General features: G+C 37.1%; 2 protein-coding genes and 2 long non-coding RNA genes across 4 annotated transcripts in view; 3 read left to right on the forward strand and 1 right to left on the reverse strand.

Moving 5' to 3' along the window:
* Window positions 1-435: 435 nt before the first annotated feature.
* On the reverse strand, window positions 436-14708 carry UBE2B (ubiquitin conjugating enzyme E2 B). The gene is made up of 6 exons (XM_027546485.1): window positions 14417-14708; window positions 12234-12314; window positions 10371-10396; window positions 6153-6242; window positions 3713-3801; window positions 436-2195 (listed from the first exon to the last, which is right to left on the reverse strand). Exons 1-6 carry the CDS (start codon window positions 14458-14460, stop codon window positions 2067-2069), a joined length of 459 nt encoding a protein of 152 aa, XP_027402286.1. The 5' UTR covers window positions 14461-14708; the 3' UTR covers window positions 436-2066.
* Window positions 2134-4727, forward strand: LOC113895364. The gene is made up of 2 exons (XR_003511820.1): window positions 2134-2223; window positions 2949-4727. It is a non-coding gene; the product is annotated as an uncharacterized LOC113895364 (long non-coding RNA).
* Window positions 14709-16262: 1554 nt separating the features above from the next.
* Window positions 16263-17210, forward strand: LOC113895365. Its single transcript, XR_003511821.1, has 2 exons — window positions 16263-16305; window positions 16934-17210. It is a non-coding gene; the product is annotated as an uncharacterized LOC113895365 (long non-coding RNA).
* A 366-nt stretch (window positions 17211-17576) lies between these two features.
* CDKL3 (cyclin dependent kinase like 3) overlaps window positions 17577-23884 on the forward strand; it is a 32968-nt gene continuing 26660 nt past the window's right edge. Inside the window, exons 1-2 of the mRNA XM_027546490.1 lie at window positions 17577-18512; window positions 21922-22116. Coding sequence (XP_027402291.1) covers window positions 18348-18512; window positions 21922-22116 — 360 coding nt within the window. The 5' untranslated portion in view covers window positions 17577-18347. The remainder of the gene's footprint in view (window positions 18513-21921; window positions 22117-23884) is intronic.

The raw sequence follows: 23884 nt of genomic DNA on the forward strand, positions 1-23884 counted from the left end.
AAAAGTAAACATTCTTTGTATGATGTGACTTTGTAAACTGAAGTACATCTGGTATTCAACCAAATAAGCAATCTGTTTCAAGGCTGAAGAAAAAACCTGAGGAATTGAAAGATGGAACGTTCCTAAGAGTTTTCTCCAGTAGGATGGGGACTAGGTATGAGGTTACGCACATGTGTTGAATTTAGGAATTAGAGCTTATTAACCCTTTGTAAAGTAAGATATAATCTCCTTGTAACTATCTAGCAATACTTGAAATTTCTTATTTTTACTTTTTGGCTGTGCTTCATAGCATGTGGGACCTCAGTGACCTCACCAGAAACTGAACCTGCGCCCCCTGTACTGGGAGCACAGAATGAAACGGGAAAGAAAACAGGTTAAGGATGAAAATAGATTTTGAAGCATTATCCAAATAGCATTTAATATATTAAGAGGGGAGACTATCACAGCTACTGCATATTTAATCTAAGAGTCGGTCACTGGATTAAATGTCTAAAGAAACTATAATTTTAGAGCTGAATATAAAAGTATCACACATTTGATATGACGAAAAACTACCTTTAAATACAGCATCTTTTTTGGGGGGGGGGGGCCATAATTCCAGTGAGTGAACTCCCAATTGTATCAAAAGTTCCCTGAGATCATACACTTATCCCCAAATTTCCTAAGCATTAACTTTTAAAGGGAAACATCAGCACTTCTCCTTTCTAAGCTCTGCTTAATAGAAACTATAGAAATTGTCCTTCTAAGTCTTCCAGTAGAAAAGAAAATCCATCTTCTAATAGAAAAGATGCTGTTAGCTAACTAAGCTAGTATGAATGTGCAAGAAACTTTTGGGGTTAATGAAATAGCTGTTTTAACTACTAGAAAGACTACACAGGTGGTTCAACAGAATTTACTTGTATATTTTCCATTTTCTATACTATTTGAAGGCATAGGATAGCTTGGATTAAGCTTTCTACAAATACTGTGTTTTAAGTTTATCCAGTAAACTAAGATGCAGTACAGCTTTTATACAATTTAGGAGATTAAAAAAAAAAATCTCCACAAGAGAAAGCAACTCAACAGGCCCTGGTATTAAAACATTTTTCCAGAACAAACAGATAGGCAATTGCATTAAAAGGCAGTTTTCAAATATTTAAATTACACTAAGATTCCTTCCAAATATCTGCCTTGTTCAAACCAATGCAACAAATTCTTATATTGTTAATTGTAGGGCATGGATTTTTGTTTAACGTTGATCGTTTTACTTTCTTCATTATCAAAAATCTTGTAAAGTATTATCAAGCAGCAAAGTAAGTTGCATAAGCTCTCTGCTCAAGGTAGAGGTGCCAATACCCGATGGTGGAGGTGCAAATTGTGAAATCAAAGGGTGCAGTTTAACAGTAAGTAGTGCATGAAGAAACAGTAATAAGTGGCCTAAATACAGAGTTGGACAGAATCAAACCAGTTATAATTGCTCAACTAAAACTAATAAAGGTACATTCAAAATAAAGTTTGAGATTATAATTGGTATCTAGAATCAAATCTGAATTTCTTGATAAAATATAAATCTGTTCTTTTGAAATTGGAAATGAAACTATCAATTGATAGAGAGCTAGAGACTTATTAACCCCTCCTACTTAGATAAGGAAATAAGTGACAAAGTCTCTTGCACTGAAGTATGTATTTTAACAGCTTTACATGTAATATTCATATATAAAAAACTTTAAGTGCTTTTCTCCAATTTAAAAATCTAAAGAATTCAAAAATAAGGCATTCAATATTTGAAAAAAGTACAGATTTACAAAATGTGTATATTCTGTCATGAAAACTCCACACCAACATTATACACTTGGAAAAAAATACAAACAGGATATATTACAAATTTATGTAAGCAATAACTTAGTTCACACCATGCAATAAAAAGTACATTAATCAAGATACACAAGCTTTTGTAGGTTCTAAACTGAAGGACTTTTTTTCTGCAGAATCCTTAAAACCTGTGGCACTTAAAATTTGTTAGCCTTTCTACTGAGAGGTAAATTATACACAACAATGATGAAAAAGATTAACAGACCAGTTGTCTATTATGAATCATTCCAGCTTTGTTCAACAATGGCCGAAACTCTTTTCTCATATTCTCGTTTGTTTTCCTGATAAAGCTGTGCTGCCTGACTATTGGCTGGACTATTTGGATTCGGTTCATCCAGCAGAGACTAGAAGGAAAGACAAAAGAAAAAACACGTATGTAGAGTTATTTTTTATATTAACATGGTCAGATATGGAGCACAAAAGTGATAGAAAACAAATTACTTAAAGAAGAAAGAAATTAGTATGTCTCATGTATTTTCAGATCTAAACACAGTAAGAAGTTTCCTATTGCTACAAACTTCAGTTTTCAAAACAGATAGCTCTCAATTGCCTTAAGACCTCTAATTTCAAAGAAACTGGAAAAGAACAAATATTCTTCAGCATATTTGATTTGGTTAATATACAATGTCTACAAAATAGCTCAGCAACTAACATTTTCCAAAGTTAAACTCTATTATTGTGATAGGTTTGCAAATTCCTGGCAGTAAGTTGGGTAGTATACCTTATTTCCTTTAATCAACAAAACATATACACCTAGCAGCAAGGGAATATATTAATAACAGGAAGGCTGAAAATACTGTTTATGACTCAAATTAAAGCAGAAGTGTGACAGAAAAAACTTGAAGGCCACAAACCAAAATATCACATCTGCTCCTCTCAAATCCATGTAACTAAAATTTGACTCCACCCCAAACCTTCCTCCTGAACTGTCATTCAAGGTCAACTCTGAAATATTCTGCCAGAGTGCTTTGGTTGGAAGTTACATTACTTTCCTTTGAAATAGCCTTTCTTGGATGGGGCAAAATGATGCTTTTCTGCACTGCAGTTTCTTAAGGTCCCTATGTTTTTACTAAACAATTATCTTTCTCTCTCCCAAGATTTTTTCATCTTTCTCCATAACCTCTGGCTATGCTTTCTGCTGCTGCTGCTGCTAAGTCGCTTCAGTCGTGTTCGACTCTGTGCGACTCCATGACAGCAGCCCATCAGGCTCCACCGTCCCTGGGATTTTCCAGGCAAGAACACTGGAGCGAGTTGCCATTTCCTTCTCCAATGCATGAAAGTGAAAAGTGAAAGTGAAGTCGCTCAGTCGTGTCCAACCCTCAGCGACCCCATGGACTGCAGCCTACCAGGCTCCTCCATCCATGGGATTTTCCAGGCAAGAGTACTGGAGTGGGGTGCCATTGCCTTCTCCGGGCTATACTTTCTAGGCATGAATAATATTTGACTGGTGAGGGAATTTCCTGGTGGTCCAGTGGTTATGACTCTGCACTTGCACCACAGGGGGCACGAGTTCTGTCTTTGGTTGGGGAACTAAGACCCCAAGGCTGCAAGATGCAGCGAAAAATTAAAAAAAAAAAAAGAACCCCCAAACCAAAGAAACAAAACAAAATCACTTGATCTGTCAGAACAATTTATACTTTAATTTTATCAGGAAAATGATCGTGGATTTGATCCAACATGATCACTAATGAGAAAGCAGATCAGTTGTATGAAAATCCTGAGGAATCTGTATGAGGTCTGCCACTGGTAACCTTAGCGTTGGGAAGGTCAGTTTGCTCACCTGGCCTTTAAACTGATCCTAAAAGAGTCAATTATATGCCACAGAATCTTGAAAAATTAAGATGCATTCTAACATGCTTACCTGAATTGATGTTAAGATAGAAGATACATCGTATGTTGGACTCCATCTATTCTGAAGGATATCTAAACATATGCTACCATCAGCATACACTGCAAAGACAACACTAAAATTGGTTACATGTTAACTTGGTCATATCTAATAATTAAACAGTAATTTTTTTTTTTTTACCACAAACAGAATGCTTGGTTCAGTCATAAGCCTTGAACATTGGTTAATAACTAAAACTTTCTGTCTCACAGGAAAATCAGTCTCAAACTAAGGACTGTTTACAACATATCTTTTGATGAGGAGGCTGAGTGACAGTTAAATTTTTTCAGCACATAACATATAACAAATCTGTTTAAATTCCACACTTCTAAATATTCCTAAATAAAGCTCTTGGCTGGGGGGCTAATTTTTTGAAATAGCAATTCTACTTTAAAAGTGCACATGCAAAGTTTTATTTACAGCATGTTCTCTATAATACTCTTTACAGAAGTGAAAACCTGGAAATGATTTGTGGTCCACAGTGAGGGGACTGGCTAAGTAACAGTACATTATTAATGGCACATACCAATACTGCTGCCAGAAATGATACACGTCTACCATATGTTAATTAACATAGAATGACATCCCTAATATATTACATTAGTAAGTTTCCAATTACTATTATAATTCCATTTCTTATAAAGAATCATTTACAAATACTTTAATTTGAAGTACAGGCAGTCACAGAAACATTTGTAAGACTCAATGCCAAAATGTAGATATCTGTAAATAGTAGGATTATGAAGGATCTTATTTACCTTCACTTGTACTTTGATTTGTTTTTCCAATAAGTATGCATTCCTCTCATAATAAAAATAAGAATCAAGTGATTACTATTTTAAAAGTTTAATATTTGAGAGTGGATTTTTCCCCTTCTTGAATTGGTTATGTGAGAATACAAACAATGAACATAAATTTTTATCCACTTGCCAGATTATGTATATGTACAATAAATTTACAAAAATAGAATCACTGTGTTGACAATGAATACGTGCATTTGAATGTTACTGATACTATCAAATTGTGGAAAGCTTCACAGAACAAGTCTGATCACTCTACATCAAAACAGGAGGAAGTGAGGCCTTTTTGGGGAGAGGAGGTAAATTACACTTAATACTGTCATTCTTCAGGACTCTATCCTTGGTCTTCTTCCATCTTATACCCTTTACACAACCTCTGGGGGCAACTTTATTCATGGCCTCAATTACTGTCTATGTGCTAGGTATTTCCAATTGTTAGCGTCAGACCAGATTTAACTCTCAGCTTTAAAAGCAGCATAGCCAACTGCATACTGTGTACTCCACAGAACATCAAACATAGCAAGTTCAAAGCAAAAATCATCACCTCTGTAAAACCCATAAAAATGCAAAATGATTTTAAAGTTTTGAAGTAGTAACTATTTTTGAGAAGTAATACAAAAGTAAATTAGAAACCGAACATCCATCAACTGATAAACCAAATGTAGTCTATTCATACAATGGATTATAACTCAGCAATAAAATGAAGTACAGTACGTGTTACGAGATGAACCTGAAAACTATGGCAGCTGAAAGAAATCAATTACAAAGGATCACATACATTATATGACACATATATGACTCCATTTATATGTAATGTCCAGAATAAGCAAACCTACATAGAGAAAATAAACCAGTGGTTGCCTATGGCTGGGAGGCAAGGGGATAGGGATGGGGAGGGACTGCTAACAGGAATGGGATTTTTTTGGGAGAGTGATAAAAATGTTCTAAAATTGATTATGGTGATGACTGTACAACTCAGTCAAGGTACTAAAAACCACTGAATTGTACAACTTAAATGGGTGAATAGCAAGTATATGAATCTTTTAATAATAAAGATTAAAAAAAAAAAAGTAAACCAGGAAGTTAACTAAATGAAGTTTTCCACTCATAGTGGGAAAAAAGGGAAACCATGCTATCAATATGGAGGGTTAACAAAAATAACCAAAGGACCTCCCTGGTGATCCAGTGGTTGAGACTCCACCCTCCCTATGCAGGGGGCACAGGTTCCATCCCTGGTTAGGGAACTAAGATCTGACACGCCACACGATCAGCCAAAAAAAAAAGAAAAAGGATATTTCCTTAATTTTACATATAACATGATCTCAATTTTGAACATTTGTTTGTAGTTTTACAGCTAAACTTTAAGCTACAAATTCTTTTTAGTATCTTTCACATTCTGACAAATAAATAGATATTAGATCAGAAGTTAATAAAACTTCCCTCAAATCAGGAACCTTGGTAAGATTCCAGACTAAAAAAGTATGGTTAATACTGACATGGAAGCAACATTGAGAGGTGGGCCCTAATAATGAAAAGCATAGGCAACAGCTAAAAGGATGAAACAACTCTTTCTTCCTCCTATCATTTGCAAAAGCTAATAAAATGCTACTTACCATTTGGATGAAACATTTTGGATAAAAACCTAACAGTTGGCGGCTTATTTGGATATTCTTCAGAAAATTCTATTACTAGTTTAAAAGTACCTAGATAGAAAACAAACCAAAATAATTACAGTAATGACAAGCATAACTTTTCTATCTTGTCACCAATTAATTCCCAACCCCATGCTGGCTTTTGCACAACCACACAAAAATTAATGTTAATTTTGGTTTAGCATATAAAACATACTAAATATATTTCTATTTATGTATTGATAATATACAACACTGGCAAGCATTTGGGGGTACAAGCACTTAACATATACTACTGGTAAGAACATTAACTGTCATATTTTTGGCAGGCAATTTTGCCCTAATTACCAAACTTTTAAATGCACATTTGAGTAACTACAGTTAATTTACCATAACTTAGAAGGAGGTGCCAAATGATTTTGAGAGGAGCTATATGACAAAGGACTCAGACTGGAGGGTATGACCACTAATGTGAAAAAGTCTTTTTCTGTTCCCAACATTTAAGTCAAGAATCAGTTAAGCATTAGTGTAACTGTCTACTGTTGGTTATAAACCAATATGATACATTTTGGTCAGCCTAAATCATTATTTGCTGGTCAAGAGACAGGCATTAAAAAAAAAATTATGTATTTGTAACAAAGTCAATCTGTTCAGTGTACAAAGAACTCTCAACTCAAATTACAAATCTATTTAAGCAGACACAGCCACCATTAATATATAGTTTTATGTTTGTCATTCTGGACTCCTTTTGTGTTTATACACTATCCAGAGATGTTTCACTTTGAGGAAATATACCTGAAGGCTCCATAGGCGCTCCAATTACCCACTGTGGGCTTACTCAGTAAGTTGAAGCCTATTCCTAATGAAGTCAATAAAAGTTTAAACCATTCAAGATGTCTCCACAAGCTTCTCTCCTTATTTATCAATTCAATTAAAAAAAAAAAAAAACACACTTTCTCAACCTAAATTCTAAACTCATGACTTCAGTCTACCAAGATCAAAGACATGTATTTAGTAAAATATTTAACACTATTTTCATTGCTCATATATTCAATATATAACCTCTACCTCTTTAAATTTTTTGTTGTTTGGAAATTTGGGATTAGGGAGGCCAAAGATACAAACAAAATCAAAGGTGATATTTAACTCACGTTCTGATATATTAAGAGGTTCTATGAAATGTATAGTTCATTAGCAAAGAGAGCCTTATAACCTAATATATTTTTAATACCTAATGTTATATATATTTTACACTTACTTTTAATTTTCCTTCATTACAAAATGTACAATGTAAACATTTCATGTAAACACAAATAAAAAACAGCTTTAAGCTTGCTTTCTTCATATTTATGGGATCTCTGGACCCCTTTATACTCTTACTCCCAATCACACCAAGCTTCGAATGTGAAGTCACTGAACATGAAGATGGGAAGAGATGCATGCAACAGCACACCATTTTATGGCATTTCCACCAAAAATTAATTAAAAAAAAAATTCCCCTAATTTTTAAACAATCCATTCTCATAATTGGTATAAACTGTCTCCAGCACACCTTGTGCTATCACTATTGATATCTGTTGTATTAGAAATGATTACTCAAAGAAATCTTAAAATACTTAACAACTATAAATTCATTACACATTAACCTAAGTAACATTTAATGAAAATAACTATATTTCCTCCACCAAGTTAGTGAGAAGTGTAGCACTGTTTATCTGCAAATCTCTTTAATGATTAGCTTAACAGAAAACAGCTGCATTCTCTCAGCTGCCTCTGCATTCAATCTGTTGCAACATGCTGTTCTGGTTGAGATACATGAAGAAAATCAGGCCTCTTCCATATATGTAAAGGAAAAAGGAAGGAGTATTTTCGTAGCCTTTTCAGATAAAGGTAGATATTCTTTTTTGATATTACATAGAAGAAATGGTAAAGTTTTTAAAGATTAGCTACAACATAAAATTTGAAGCCATATAAACTTTTTGCATCATTTATATTAATGACTAATGCACAATTGCATGTATCTTTTATCCATCCATAATTTCCTAACACAATGGCCATTTGGAAAATACCAGTTCACTGAGTTATCTAAATCATCTAAATGTTGCCATATTTCATTTGATATGTATCTATATACACCAGGGCTTCCCTCATAGCTCAGTCAGTCAAGAATCTGCCTGCAATGCAGGAGACCTAGGTTTAATTCCTGGGTCGGGAAGATCCCTTGGAGAAGGAAATGGCAACCCACTCCAGTATTCTTGCTTGGAGAACACCAAGGACAGAGGAGCCTGGCAGGCTACAGTACATGGGGTCACAAGAGTCGGACATGACTTAGTGACTAGAGAGAAAGATATACACCATCAAAAACAAAGTCACAACCGTAATACCATCTACTAATCTCATCAGAGAAAAAAGTATTGGGAAACCATAATTTTATCAGCAGCAACAAATCCTGTCAGTCACTTTCCTCAACTTAATTTAAAATCTTCCCTGGTGGCTCCGATAGTAAAGAATCTGCCTGCAATGTGGGATACCCAGGTTTGATCCCTGGAAAAGGGAATGGCTATCCATTCCAGTTTTCTTGCCTAGAGAATTCCATGGACAGAGGAGCCTGGCGAGCCATAGTCCATGGAGTCACCAAGAGTCAGACATGACTGAGCAACTAACACTTTCACTAAGAATATGGCAACCAAATACATACTCAAATCTAAATAACCAAAGTTTGCCAGTCATTCTTTCAAGTAAAAATGTTCCATGAAAAAAGCAGTAATTCAAGTTGTAACTCAAACAACCGCAGAAACTGCTTTCCCTCCAACCATCAAACTGGTATGCAAGAGAAGTGCTGTATGCATACTTCCAACTTCATCAAGCAGAATATCAGAAAGCAGCATACTCAATGGTCAGAATTTAGCAATATTAGTAATTCCCACTTTTTCATCAAAACATTTTAAAGTGAAACTGACATCTTGTATTAAAAAAATGCAAAAAATACGACTCCAAGCACAGTTTGGTGCCACTGTCTTGGTATGTGCCAAGGCACTAAATTGCTTAGGGCCAGTTTTAGTCACTAATGCTTTTGTACCATCAGTGCTATGCTAATACAACATAAAAGGTAGGAAAAGAAAAGCCTTACTATTGCTATGAAGACAGTTTTGATCACAGGAAACCCCTGAAAAGGTCTCAGGAAACTTAAAGAGCTTGTGGACCACCCTTGAGAATCCTTGGTACAGAGTAAAAAGCAGAACCCCTTGAGTACCTTTCTTCAACTCCTTACCCCTCCCCCACCATCTAGAGGTAACCACTGATAGCAGTATGGTATACAAGCCTTTAAACACACACACACACACACAGGCATGTATGCTAGTCAGTAAAACTGCGGTATTGTAACATACATTCTACAACTTTTTTGTCTCCTCAGACATACAATCAGATCTACCTTATTCTTTAATAGGTACATAATACTCTACAGTCTAGATATTTAATAATTTGCTTAACCATTTCTCCTACTAAACATTCAGGTTTTCTCCTTAAAAATACTTCTGCAATCATTATTTGTGTAAATAACCTTGATGGGTTAATTCTGGAGCCACTGTGATAAACTAAGACAAATCTATTTAACACATTTTAAAAATTCATGCTGTATTAGGGAAAACTTTAAGTATCTGGTTAAAATCAATTTAATAAGTTCAACTCTAAGTACACATTAGAACAAGTTTTCCATTTTTCTGGCTCTTGGTTAAATACTGAATTTAAGATGCAAAAGATTCTGTAGAATGCTAACTATTTACAGGTGTCAAAAGATAGCTGTTAAGTCAATCTACTGGCAGTTACACACAATTAAGAGCACTGATCAACATATATAAAGTTAAAAATGCATGATAAATACTCCTCTGATGTTTACCTCAGGGACACCTTTAGCATGCTATGAGGTCATTTAAATTTAAAACTATTCTCAATGTAGACCCCACCACGTAGGCCTAGAGTTCAAGAGCCAATACAAAAGTAACAGAAGAACTAGCAATGAAGGTGATCAAGCTGACATGGGAAGAAAGTTCTTTGTAAACTATAAATTCTCAGTAGCATTATTTAGTTTTAATCCGATCTATTAATAGAAAATAGCCTTAACTAGATAGATTGGTGTTATAATTTTCTACTAAAAAGAAGCTTCTTAACACTATAGAAAACATATTGAGAATGACTTACCATCTTCAAAGGGTGTCCCTTCTGGTCTGAAAACAAGAAGATTTATGATTAAAAAAAGTTTTTCTTTCTGCTTTTTCCTGATTTTCAAAGAGTGGAGAGGATAAACTCAAACAAGAGAAAGAGGAGCTCATTCCGATAATTGGTGGATTATTTATTGTTAATATCACCTTAGCCCTGGATTTGTATTTATATACACATAAAAGGGGTTTCCTTGGTGGCTCAGACAGTAAAGAATCTGCCTGCAATGCGGGAGACCCAGGTTGGATACCTGGGTTGGGAAGAGTCCCTGGAGAAGGGAATGGCTAACCACTCCAGTATCCTTGCCTGGAGAATTCCATGGACAGCGGAGCCTGGCGGGCTATAGACTATGGGGTCACAAAGAGTCAGACACAACTGAGCAACTAACAACAACAAACGCAAGACATAAATGGTAACTTTCATTTTCCAAGTTTTCCTTTTAGAATGGTTTCACAAAAAACAAAAGAAACTTGTCATAAATTTAGCACAGAAAAAATTCAGTTCATAAATATCAATCCTTTTGTAAATATATTAACAGAAAAATTCCTATTTTCAATATGTATCAATGAAATGGAAGTCAATACCCTTTAGTTTAAGATAATTATGATACCAAAGTATCCTGCTTTTCAAAAGAGAAATAGCTCTTTGTTCAACCCAACTAAATTTATCTGATGTCACCAAGAATGCCAGTTTCTTTTGTCCACGTCTTTTCATTGTACCATATCCCTATCTCATCTTTCCTAAGCAGCAACCTGAAGTTTACTTTAAAAATTTTTTTTTTAAGTTTGTTTTTTTAATTGCTTTACAAAGCTGGGTTGGTAAGGTTTAATTATTATTTGCAAGGTACATTCAAGATCTCAAAGAAGCATGCTACCGGCCTGATTTAATACGACTTTACTTTCGAAGGGTGAACTACACTCATTTTCCCCACTAATTTTTAATGTAGACTCTTAAAATGGAGTCAATGGCAATTCAGAATTCTGTTTACAGAAGTGTTCCTTTTAAGTTTTAGTGCAAAACCCTAGTATAAAAAGAGCAACAAGAGATTTCCCTGGAGGTCCAGAAGTCAAGAATCCACTTGTCAACGCAGGAGACACAGGTTCGATCCCTGGTCTGGGACGGTCCCACAAGTAGAGGAGCAACTAAGCCCACGGACCACAGCTACTGAACCCGTGCCCTCTAGGGCCCTCATGCCACAACTACTGAGCCCGTGTGCTGCGACTACCGAGCTTGAAGGCCTCGCTCTGCAACAAGAGAAGCCACTGCAATGAGAAGTCAGGGCACTGTAACTAGAGATAGTCCACACACAGCAAAAAATAATAAAGAAAATTAAATTTTTTTAAAGAGTGAAAGAAAATAAAATCCAGCTCAGGAAAACCAAAGAAAGAGCATGAAGAAATAATGCTCTTATGCAAATAAGCCTACATGCAATATATACTATATGTAAAATATAAGACTGCACCTTGAAAGGCTCCATTCAGTTATTTCACATTAAGCTGTGAAACACTTTTTATTTAAATTCTTACTATGGTGGAAGTTATCAATATTTTTGGTTCCTACTCTTTTTACAGTTCTAGTAGAATGCATACTAAGCATTTGCTTGGCACATTTTGTACAAACTAACTTATCATTCTCCTGTAGTCTCAAATGATATTTTTATCAAATAAAACCCATTGATTATAAAATCAAATTTTATATGACTGCCAAAAGTCTTTATCAGAATTTTTTTTAATCTTACAGTTTCTGTAAGATTCCTCATCCCTCAGTTTCCTTTCCTAGCTGTTATACATTCAATTTTCTTAAAAGAATCACCTTACCTACCATTTGTTATTTCTTTCAACTCACCCAAATATAACTGCATTCCACTGCATGATGTTGTTTTCAGATGGTGCGCCACTGACACCCACAGGTGGGTCCTCTTGCAATCTAGAAATCCAGAATAGAAATTTTAAAACTTGAACATTAAGGCCACTAAGAAGGCCAATCAAACATCTTTGAACCATCTACTTTGAGAAACAAACTAAATCCATTTTCTTGCTGTGCTGAGCTGGAATAAACCATACCACTTTAAATGGCTTGGGAGTCATCCCTCTTCAAATATCACCAAGGTTAAGATATCTGTTCAAGAACTACTTTAAACAATAACAACAAAGGAAAAACCTCAAGTGCAAAAAAACACTATTTACTCAACCATCAACTTTGCTACTGTAAACTCTCAAAGGCTGTGTGAGTCCTAACCAAAGCTACTTGGGCAACACGGCCACCAAAAAAACTCTCCCCCAAACAAAATATAAAGACCCCAGCTCAGTGTAAACATTAAATGACTGAAAAACACTTGCATCCAGTTTAATCAGCAAACTAGTTTGGGGGAGTAGAACTACTTTATTCCATTTGCTTTAGTTAGCAGTAGCTTTTAGAGTAAGCAAAGCTCTGGCTAGGTTTTCCCTCAGTCCCTATTTTAAAAGCTCTGCACCAATACTGCATTTTATCTCTCAGATCATGCGCCCATATACAGAGCTATCTTCCAACACCTGTCACAAATTCTTGCAAACGAAGACCCTTGGAAAACTACCGAAGGTGCCAAGCACACAACTCAGAATTAAGCAGAGAACTGCAATGAAAAACCAGGGTACCAAAGGCCAGGAATCTTGAAATTTTATTATTGGAATTTCACTCATGGTTTCAAGCTGTAGAAACCGAGTTTTGCACCAAAAGGAGTATCTCCTTTTAAAACTGTCATCTCGGGGAAAAAAAAAAGTAAACGCGACACTAAATATATATATATATATACACACACACATATATACACACACAAATACACCGTCATGTGGTATGATTCTTGGAATTAGCCCCCCCAAAATGGCTTTTAGTCAACCTCAAGCAATACAAGCCATGACGAAGAGAACCCTTGGAAGATACGCTGCGTGTGACATCGCCCACCAAAGATAAAGGCTAAGTTACCAATACACTCAAGGCCAAACTGGGCAAAGCCCGAAACAATGGCCTCCAAGTGCTTCATTTAAAGGTTTACAATGAAGTTGAGAGGTTACTTCCTGATAAGCCAATCCAAGTTTTTACACTGCATTTTTTCTCTTAAGCAGGGCAGGTCTCCCTAGAACACCACCTAAAAATGAGCATGGGAGCGTAACGCTAAGTTTTCTTGGTTATTTTCTTCTCCGTACCTGTAAGCATTCAAAGTAAAACAACTGGGGGGAAAAAAGTCACTTCCTCATCATCAACCCTAACATCTAACAAAACCCTATTTTACAAAGGAGGCTCAGGGAGTATCAGGTTAGCGCCAGCCTCCAGGAAGGCATTTTTCCAGACTTTGGAGGCTATAGATAGGTCTTTATACACTAGGCTACAGAGCTGAGTTCCAGAAAGCATTGGCAGCCGGGTTTGCCAGCCCGAGTCCCAGCCCTCTAAGCCAGTTCTCAAGGTCCTTTCAGGCGGGCGGGGGGGGAGGGGGGGGGAAGAGTCGGGTTTCGGAGGATGGGTTAACAACCTCCGGCCCTCGCGCATCAGACCCCACCCTCACTGCAGAAAGAATGGGGAGGGAGGCGGGGGTTGGCCCCAACCCTGGCAGTCGGAGAAGACTGCAAGGCCATCGAACAAAGCTGATTGGTGTAGCTAGCGGTGGAAAGGCTTCTGCAAGGGCTCGCTCTTAGGGCAGAGAGAAGAGGCACCGCAGGGTGCAGAGGCGAAGGATGAGATTTGAAAGCTAGGGCGAGGTATCAGGCAACTGGCCGCAGTGGGCAGCAAGGAATCGTAGGACAGACCATAGCCATCTTTTTACTTTTTTGTGGGGGTAGGGTGGTGGTGAGGAAGTATCAAAATTTCTTACGTAGGACAAGTGAACAACCAAGGAGAAGAGAGTGCTAAAACGGGGCTAGAACTGGGCTACCGTCTGTCCCCCTGGGCCCACAGCAGCCCTCTTAGGGTCAAGAGGGGAAGGTGTCCCGGATCCCCACCCTAGCCCCGTAGCTTTGGGGAGGAGTCGTCATTCAGGCGAAAATGAAGGCGCTTACCGCTTGAAATCCCGCATAAGCCTCCTCCGGGCCGGGGTCGACATGCTCCCCAGCAGCCCCGCGGTCAGTCTGAAAGAAAAGAGTCCCGCGCAGCCCCCCCACCCCCCGGCGCGGCGGCCGAATCACTGTGGGTCACCGCCGCCGCCGAGGTTGCACAAACAACCCTGCAATGACGTCTCCCTCCGCCGCCTCCAGATCCCTCCGCCCTCCGCCGGTACCATGCAGTGAGGGGTGGGGGAGAAGGGAACGGGACGTAGGAGAGCTAGTTATGGGAGCCCTTCAGCAGGGACCTTATCCCTTTTGTCTCCTTGAACGAATCGACCAATTATTGTTCCCTATGCTCAGACTGGAGGTTGTGATTAAGAAGGACCGAAACTGAAACACCAACCCGTCTCCCCCTCTTTCACTAGTTTAGGCTCAGCCGGGTGGGGAGAGAGGGACACATCCGGGGCCAGAGATTTCAGGGAAAGGAGGTAGGATGACGTAAGATCACGTGACCGCCGGCGGCGTTGTCAACAATCCACCTCCGAGGGGGAGGGGACGAAGTATCTAGAACCACGTGTCCCTATGACGCCATTAGGACCGATCACGTGAGAGCGTCGCCTGGATTTAACTTTCGGCCAAGTCTTTCAGCCCGGTAGTTAAATTTACAGGCTGAGGGCTGGTATGCACTTTTATGTTTTTTCTCCATTTTGTTCTACGAACAGCTATTGATGAGATTGTGTCGGAAGCAGTAGTTTGTTTTGCTTCTTAAATCTCTAAAGCCCCAAATAATTTGGATTTAAAACTCCCCTCTGGTTGGCTCAATGGCTTATCAAATCTGGCACCTGAGGAAAAGTGAAGGGATGTCCGTTTTCCTCAGCTGAATGCTGAGGCCCATACAAAGCGAAATCCCCTGAAATGCTTCCTTAGGGCCACCAGATATTACAGTATGAACATTGCGGGGTTTCCAGGGTTGGCAATGCTGGGCAGAGATGAAAGAACGATGTGCAGATTGTTTAATGTTTGTTTACAATCCCCACAGGATTGTAAACGGAATTTTGTTTTTCCTTTATGAGTCTGCTCTTATTTGAGGCTTTGTGTCAGAGTCCTTGGATTTGTCTACAGTGGGGTACCGTTGTATTTGTCAAGAAATGCGCGGGTTTGATCATAGTGTGTATAAAGAGAGTGTAGATGACTGGTTGTCAAACCTAAAAGTTTGACTCACATGTGGGGGAGAGATCATGCAGACGTGAATAGGGGTTGTGTATCTAGCCTGAGTAACTTATTTCAGATTTTCAACACTAGTAAGTTAATGGCCTGAAATGTCCCCCACCGGGGCTCGGAGATATTGGCCGTTGGAGTTCTGACATTATTTCTAGTCATTGAGTTCCCTTCCTCTATCACCTCCAATTCTGTTCTTAAAGACGTTTTCGGGCTGAATCCTGAGCTCTTTAAGTCCATTTGGGTGATTCCTCAACCCAAGTTGTTACAGGAAGACAGAATTAGGAATATGGCGTTGGGCATACTTTCATTGAACTAGAAAAGGTTAATTTCCCCTACTTTTCTGGTACCTCTCTTTCTTCAATCTCTGAATTCTTTCTCTTGCTTTTATTAACTGCCTTGGTGATCAAGTTAGCCAGATCTAATACTTGATAGATACCCACTGACAAATGTAATTCTGTAAGTCAAAAAGTGATTTTCTTATTTTCATTTTTTTGCCTTCCTGCCATAGCAATTCTTAGCCTCCCTATAGCTAAGGATGGAGACATACTGTTAGGGTTACCTATAGTGAAATGCTAAATTAAAAAAAAAAAATCTGTCATGTCATTTGTTTAGCAATTATAATTGTTTTGGAAATCTACAGGTCATGGTTTTCCAGAATGAAGTAATGCTTTCGATCAAACCAAGTAAGTTTCATTAAAGTCTGAGAGCTTTATTGTATAAGCAAGAATCATACGTTGTCCTGGTTACCAACCCTGTCATAACCTAGTTGTAGAAAGGATAGTTTTAAGGCTATAATTTTATAGTATAGACTCAGTTGCTCTAGATTGTGAGCTCACTGAGAGCAGGGACTGATTCATGCTTTGATCTTTGACAACATAATAAGTCAACAACAAATATTTAATAAGTGTGCTTTACAAGTCTGAGTTCAGTATAAGATTTACTATAATATTCATAGAAAATATAACATAGTTGAATAACTTTTCAAAAGGAAAGACAATTTTGAATATTTTTATCGTGATAAGCAAAAACCATGACCACCTTTCTTTCCCCTCCGTGTCTCAATATAAGCTGTCGCAACATAGAAACACTTAGGAATGTTTTAAAATACCAATTTCTTTATCCTAACTCATTTAAATCAGGATCTCTGGGGGTGGGGCCTTTTAACTAGCTCTCTAGGTGTGATTTTAATGTGCATGTTGGGGTAAGACCAACTGGACTAGAATTTATTGGATAATAATGACACTTTCTCTTATTCATAAGCAAAGTGAGATCTGGCCTCTTACGCTTTTCTTCTTCTTTTTTTTTTAACAGGAAAATGAAAGCCATAACGAAAACAGCACTGCCTGGGCACTTCCAGTGATATTCCTTTTATTCATTGGAGGCTGTCACTCGATCCGAACCCCATGTCTAGTTCTTAGGCAATTAAGATTTCGGGAGGTGGGGTGCCTTATATGTCACTCTATTTTGTGGTGGAGCCCTTTGAATTATTTGTTTTTCCAAAGAGGGCCTTTTACGAGTTTTGACGTGTAGAAAGGGAATTTTTATAAAAGAGGATTACTATGAGTTCAAGAAAAAAATTTTAAGCATATAAGAGGTGTTCAAGAAATGTTCTTATGAATCGTCTTATCCCTGTTTTAAGGATGAATGTCGACAGCTGAGCTCAAACACAGATTATGTAACATTAAGATAACTAGGTAACTTAGAAAACTATAATTTTACAAGACTTCCTTGGAAGTCTCGTTTTACAAGAAGTCTCAACCTGTGACACCAAGCATCCTTTTAGGATCCAGCACAAGCAGCAAGTGTTCTCGGGCTTACGGGCGTCTAAGATGCAGGTCGGATAAACTTCCACCCCGGTTCCCCTTCCCTAGAGGATTTGCAGTCTCTCGAGCTTTTGCCAAAATATGATCCTCCCCTGTCGCGGCTCAGAACCAACCTTATGTAGTGGCCCCAGTTTGATCGACAGCTGCTCGTATTACCGACCTCCACCCGCAGGGAAGTTTCCAGTTAGCCCCCACAGGAACTTGTGTCCGCGCGTTCCCATTTTCCCTTCCAGGTCGGGCCTGGCCGGTTTTCCGGTCTTGCGCAGTAGACCCCAAGCTAGTGACCTGCTGCACCGTTGCTATGGTAGTAGGCAATGGGGAGCTAGCAAGCCAGGTAGGGTGGAAGTCGCTGCGACTGCACTGAGCCAGGCTGGCAGGATCACAGAATGGGCTGAGGCAGCGGTGGCTGCCCGGACGAGGTCGACGGTGGGGAAAGGGGCGCGGCACTGGTCTGGGACCCTAAGACTCCTGGTTTGAGGAGCGGGCGGGACCAAGGTTTTCTTGGGTCCCGGGGCCTGATCTGTTGGTGACTGCAGCTTTGCGGAAAACTTAGATTTGATGGGGCTTGACGAGACGTGTGGGGACCCTACCCATGATGAATAGGTGACATGTAGTGAGAGCATCTTAAATCTTGGTGGGAATGATGGAGACAGTAGGAAGTTCCCCTAAGTTCTGGTGGTGGCCGAAGCCACATAAGGACACCTTGCTGCCGAACTGGCAGAATTCCCAGAGACAAACAGGACTCGTGGAAAAGATTCCTAGTTTACCCTTTTCTGTAATTTAAAGTATTAGTTTATTGTGATATTGCATTATCCACCTTGAATAAATAAAGGTATGAATGTTTAATCTTCTCCCCCCCCACCCCATCCTTTCTTTCCATAAAGAAAAAACCGGGCTTCAAAATGGAGATGTATGAAACCCTTGGAAAAGTGGGAGAGGGAAGTTATGGAACAGTCATGAAGTGTAAACATAAGGATACTGGGCAGATAGTGGCCATTAAGATATTTTATGAAAAACCAGAAAAGTCTGTCAACAAAATTGCAATGAGGGAAATAAAGTTTCTAAAGGTTTGCTTCTTTTACCTTAATTGCTCTCCGTAAGTCAAAAAAGAGATTGTTATGAAATAAAAACTTATATAACAAATACTTGAGTTAACATAGGTATTTGGAATAGAAAAACAAGGGTGATAGCTTACCTTATTGTGTACAGTGATACTAGATAAAAGTGCTTGTGTATAATGTAACAGAGACTGCCAAATGTGAAAGAATTATTCGATTATTTAGTTTGATAACACTTAATAAAAATTTCTGTGTTTGTGCCAGATGTTTTGACTATAATGAGGTAAGAGACAGTACCTGCTCTTCAGAACTTTTATTATTTAATCAGAAAGACAAGAGGGCATATAAAAATAACAGTGAATTTTAAGTGATTCACAATAAAAGCCAGTGATTAACACAAAGTCCTACTAGATAGGGAAGATTTCTTGGAGAAGATGGAACTTGAATTGGGCTTTAAAGGGTACGTAGGATTTAAGAAAGAGGAAGAGACTACTGTTTCCCAGGTTAGGGGAACAGCTTAAGCTCAGAGAGCCTAAAGCAAGACAAAGGACAAAGAGCAGAGCAGAGTGAACAAAGAGCATTTGCCTGTAGAGTTTCTTATACAGAAGTGGAAAGCAGTGAGATTAGAGAAGTAAATTGGAGGTAGGTTTTAAAGTCTTTTAGGCTGAGAAATCAAAACTTGATTTTTCTGAGAGATTTTGAATTCAGAGTAAAGAAATGGTTAATATTAATCTAGCATTATTTTTTAGAATAGATTGGAGGACTGAGAAATTAAAAATAGGGAGATGTGTTGTGGCCTTAATTCAAGAATCCTGTTAAATGTGAGGGACCATGCTAGAATGCAACAATTGAATGGAAAGTAGTAATATATTACTAAAGAAGACATGAAAGTGTAGAAGGCAACAAAGAGGAGGAATCAAAGGTATCTTTGAGGTTCCGTGATTGCTACTATTGATGGAAATATCAGAGACTCAAAAGAGACATGGTTTGGGAACTAGTTCAGTTTTAGAAATGTTGAATTCAAGGTGACAGGAAATCAGTAAAGATGACCAGTAGGCTTTTAGACATGGGGAACAATATGAGGAGAGATCAGGGGACAAGGTAGAATTTCACGTAGGTATGATAGGTCCACCCAAGGGAAAGACTTAAAGAAGTGTAAAGAAAGGAGCATTAACATTCCTAGGGGATTGGGTACAAAACTAGTGATTTAAAAAAAAAAAAAATATATATATATATATATATATACATACACATATGTATTTTGTTTATTGGGATTTAGATGCTTTAAGGTTCATAGTCTAGATATTTTATACGTGATGAAAAAAACAGCTTCTCGTTCATTTTTATCTGATACAAAAGTAATATTCTCTTCTTGCTTTGTAAGTCTGTATTAGATATGATGGATCAATTTGCTTTCTAAATAGAAGAAATATATTAGGCATCTGTGGATTGTTGGAACTGCTCTATATCTAGACAATGAAAAGGGAAGTTAAAGTCAGTAGAGATGTTATGATTTTGTCAGAGATACATGTCCTTATCCAGATGACCTAAAACATAATAATACTGGAAGGCAACTTTGTGCACCATAAGTGAAATCTGATTAGGAGACCTTTTCCCAGGCAATATCTTTTGCTCTTTTTTTTTTAGCTTTGTTGCATTTAAGCAGATTTTTTTTTCCTTCTTGATTGTTTTGTAAAAATAACTGATATGTGGCAAGAACACAGAGATGAATTTGACAATTTACTATTATAACTATTCAAGCTATTTTGAGATACCCTAACTTTTTTTCCCATTGGTTTATTTCTTGTAGAATTTTTAGTTTAATCAAATCTAATTCCACAAGAGACATTTCTTGGATTAGTTAACATTCTTAGTCTAAAAACAACTGCCATAATGACTTAATTAGAACTAAATTTTTATCTGCTAGAATTTCATTAAATAAGTTAGAGTAATTAGTGGGAATATCTGTAGAAAAGTTTTCCATTTACAAAAGAAAACAAAAATAACCTGAAAAAGGACAGTGGAGTATTTCTGGGGGTTTCAAGGTTTATCTGAGGAAGTCACTGATCCCTTATCCCTAGATGCTGCTGCTGCTGCTAAGTCGCTTCAGTCATGTCCGACTCTGTGCGACCCCATAGACAGCAGCCCACCAGGCTCCTCTGTCCACGGGATTCTCTAGGCAAGAATAGTGGAATGGGTTGCCATTTCCTTCTCCAGTACCCCTGGATGGATGTTCCTTAATGCTTATTAACTTGTACTCACTCTTCTCTGCTTTAGCCTTTAAAATTACAACTGGACAAGAAAACATTAATTTTCCATAGTTGAAGGATTATATTGTAGTATCCAAAGGCAGTCTTTTTTTTTTCGCTACTACCAGCATGTTGCTATAGCACTCTGGTACCCCACCAACCAAGGAAATTGGAGCAAAAATAGGAAAGGAATCTGGCATTATATTTTGGCATGTTTTTCTGTTAGTCATGTTTTGAGGACTTTAGTTTGTATATTAATACAGATAACTAGAAAAATTGATATTGTGCCATTGGAATAAAGGCAAACGTTTTTCATACAAGTTAACTTTTTGATGAATCCAACATTGAAAATATACCCCTTAATTTTTAACCAAATGAATAAATATTTTTGGTAATTGAAATTACAGTCAATTTGAAAATTGATTGTAATTAAGTCAGTGTGTTAAAAAATAGAATAAGCAGCATAAAATGTTAAACCTCTTTTAGTTTTCTAAGCTGATATATTCCATTATTGACATTTTGAAATTATCTTCAGTGAGTGCTTACCAATGTAAAAACATGTTTCATTGCTTAATAGAATCTTACAATGAGCTAAAATGTACCCACAGATAATTGTATATTTATATAAATTTCCTATGGATATACATTGGTATTTCACATATCTGAAAAGTTTCTAGATATTTTTATATCTTTTTGTTACAGTGTGATGAATTTATAACCTCCACCTGGAACTTACATTTTACTCTTTAGCATTCAGGACCAAACAGCAATTAATTTCTATAAATTCGGATTACATGCTCAGTGGCACTGGAATTCATGCTCATTTGAAATCATAAGGACCTTTTAATCACAGCCAATTTAAAGGATAGGACAATATCTCTTAGCAGAATACAAAGTTACATTTCAGCATGTTAACTCTGAATTATTTTAGTAAGCAACCAAATGTCAACTTAAAGTAAAGCAATATATCTCCCTTTGTTCTATATATATTAACTATGAAATAAATAAACATTTAAAAAAATAGGAATGTAAGTAAATCAACAAATTTTTATTGAAATGCATGGTGCAAAAGAAACAGAATTTTCCTCTTTTTAAAATTATATGAGTCTTATATGTACAAATTATGGTGCATGAGATACTTATTAAAAATCCATTTCTTTTGTTGATAGCAATTTCGTCATGAAAACCTGGTCAATCTGATTGAAGTTTTTAGACAGAAAAAGAAAATTCATTTGGTGTTTGAATTTATTGACCACACAGTTTTAGATGAGTTACAACATTATTGTCACGGATTAGAGAGTAAACGACTTAGAAAATACCTCTTCCAGATTCTTCGAGCAATTGAATATCTTCACAATAATAATGTAAGTGCTTCAAAGTAACCCAAACTATAGGAAAACCATGAATTGTAAGTGCCTTTTAAACATTGTTCTGTTTTTATGAAAGTTGTTAAAATTATTTTTCTGTACAATATCAACATTGTGAAAATGGAAAGAAGGTTGGGGGAATTACTACCTTATAATTCAGTCACAGAACCAAAAAACATATTGAACACACAATAATTGTAAGTATAAAGCAGACCAACTCTGAGATGCTAAGGAGGTATAGAAAAATCAGCAGTCAACTCTGGTGTCTTTTATTAGTGAAAATATATTAAGACATCGAAAGTCAAGCCAGCCCAGATGATGGGAGGTCTGGAAGTAGGAATTGGAAACTAAGCCAGGGGAATGGCAAGAGAATGTGGATGCCTTTAGGGAAAAAAAGGAGAGAAAGTGGCTGAGGAGTAAAGAGCCTTGTCTTTTAAATCAAGAAAGGAAAGAAGATCAACTGTTTTGATTTTTAGTGTTGCCTTTTAACATTGTTTAGTTACTGTTTATTTCAGCAGGTTTTTATGGACATACTTTGTTCCCAACATGAACTCTACTTTCTGTAAAGTTAGACATAGTAAGTGATATTAGGCATAACATCTATATAGCCTAAGCTTTTTCAGATACCTTAATTTCTAATAGTCTGTCTCAGTGCATCTCCTGTTGCAACTTTGTTGTAATGGCATCTAGGACTCAGATTGTAATTTCCTTGCCCAAATGGATTCCTTGCCCAAAGGGGAGGCAGTATAATGTAATATTTAACAGCACACAGTCTTTGGAATCAGACTATGCTAGGTTTTTACCTAGTGGCTTATCTGGAGATAACCACACAACTTGTGTAGCTCACAGTTACATAATGAAAGGTCCCATTACTCTGTGGCCCCAGGAAAATTATCTAACCTTTCTGAGCCTCAGTTTCCTCATCTGTAAAATAATGCTACAGTACCTCACAGATTTTTTTGTAAAGATCAAATTAGGTAATAGCTATGTAGTGTTTAGCACTGTGTCAGGTATATTTTAAGTGCTCAATAAACAGCGCTGATAGGGAGTCAGATATAGTTATCTCTATCCTTATAGTGTCTTGCCTGTAGTAGACTCAAAACATTTCTTGAATAATGGGAGACACCAGTAAAATTAAAGTAAGAATTTTGAACTTAGGTGTTTAAATTCAGGCACATAGGGAAACAACCCAAGGGCTTAACAGACAATTAAGATGTCATTGATACACATATGAATATTACTAAGCCACGGAAAAGAGTGAAACATCACCATTTGCAGCAGCACGGATGGACCTAGTGAATATCAGACTAAGTTAAATCAGACAGAGAAAGATAAATATATCACTTAAATGTGGAATCTAAAAAATAATAGTAATGAATCTATATACAAAACAGAAGCAGATTCACAGACATAGGAAACAGACTTACAGTTACCAAAGGGGAAATGGGAGGGCTAAACTGGGAGTATAGGATTAACAGATACAAACTACTACATGTTGGATACATAAGCAGCAAGGATTTACTTTATAGCACAGGGAAGTATAGTTAATATCTTATAATACCTGTAATGGAAAATAATCTGAAAAATAATGTGTATATAACTGAATCACTTTGCTGTACATCTGAAATTGACACAATATTTTGATTCACCTATAGTTCACTAAAACAAAAATGGCTTAATAGAATCAAAATGGAGTAAAAATGTAAATGATCTTGAAACTAATAAAATGAATCAAAAAATTTCAAGCACATAGAGCTAATAGAAC

The sequence above is a fragment of the Bos indicus x Bos taurus genome, chromosome 7, assembly GCF_003369695.1.
Source record: "Bos indicus x Bos taurus breed Angus x Brahman F1 hybrid chromosome 7, Bos_hybrid_MaternalHap_v2.0, whole genome shotgun sequence".
Taxonomy (NCBI): domain Eukaryota; kingdom Metazoa; phylum Chordata; class Mammalia; order Artiodactyla; family Bovidae; genus Bos; species Bos indicus x Bos taurus.

What these genes read in the sequence shown, in the direction of transcription:
- UBE2B (XM_027546485.1), bottom strand. Translation starts at nt 14,460, where the DNA reads ATGTCGACCCCGGCCCGGAGGAGGCTTATGCGGGATTTCAAGCG. An exon ending in TGGAATGCAGTTATATTTGG is followed by an intron (nt 10,397 to 12,233) that starts GTGAGTTGAAAG and finishes TCTTGTTTTCAG; the next exon opens with ACCAGAAGGGACACCCTTTG. An exon ending in CTATCTTAACATCAATTCAG is followed by an intron (nt 2,196 to 3,712) that starts GTAAGCATGTTA and finishes CTTTCCTTCTAG; the next exon opens with TCTCTGCTGGATGAACCGAA.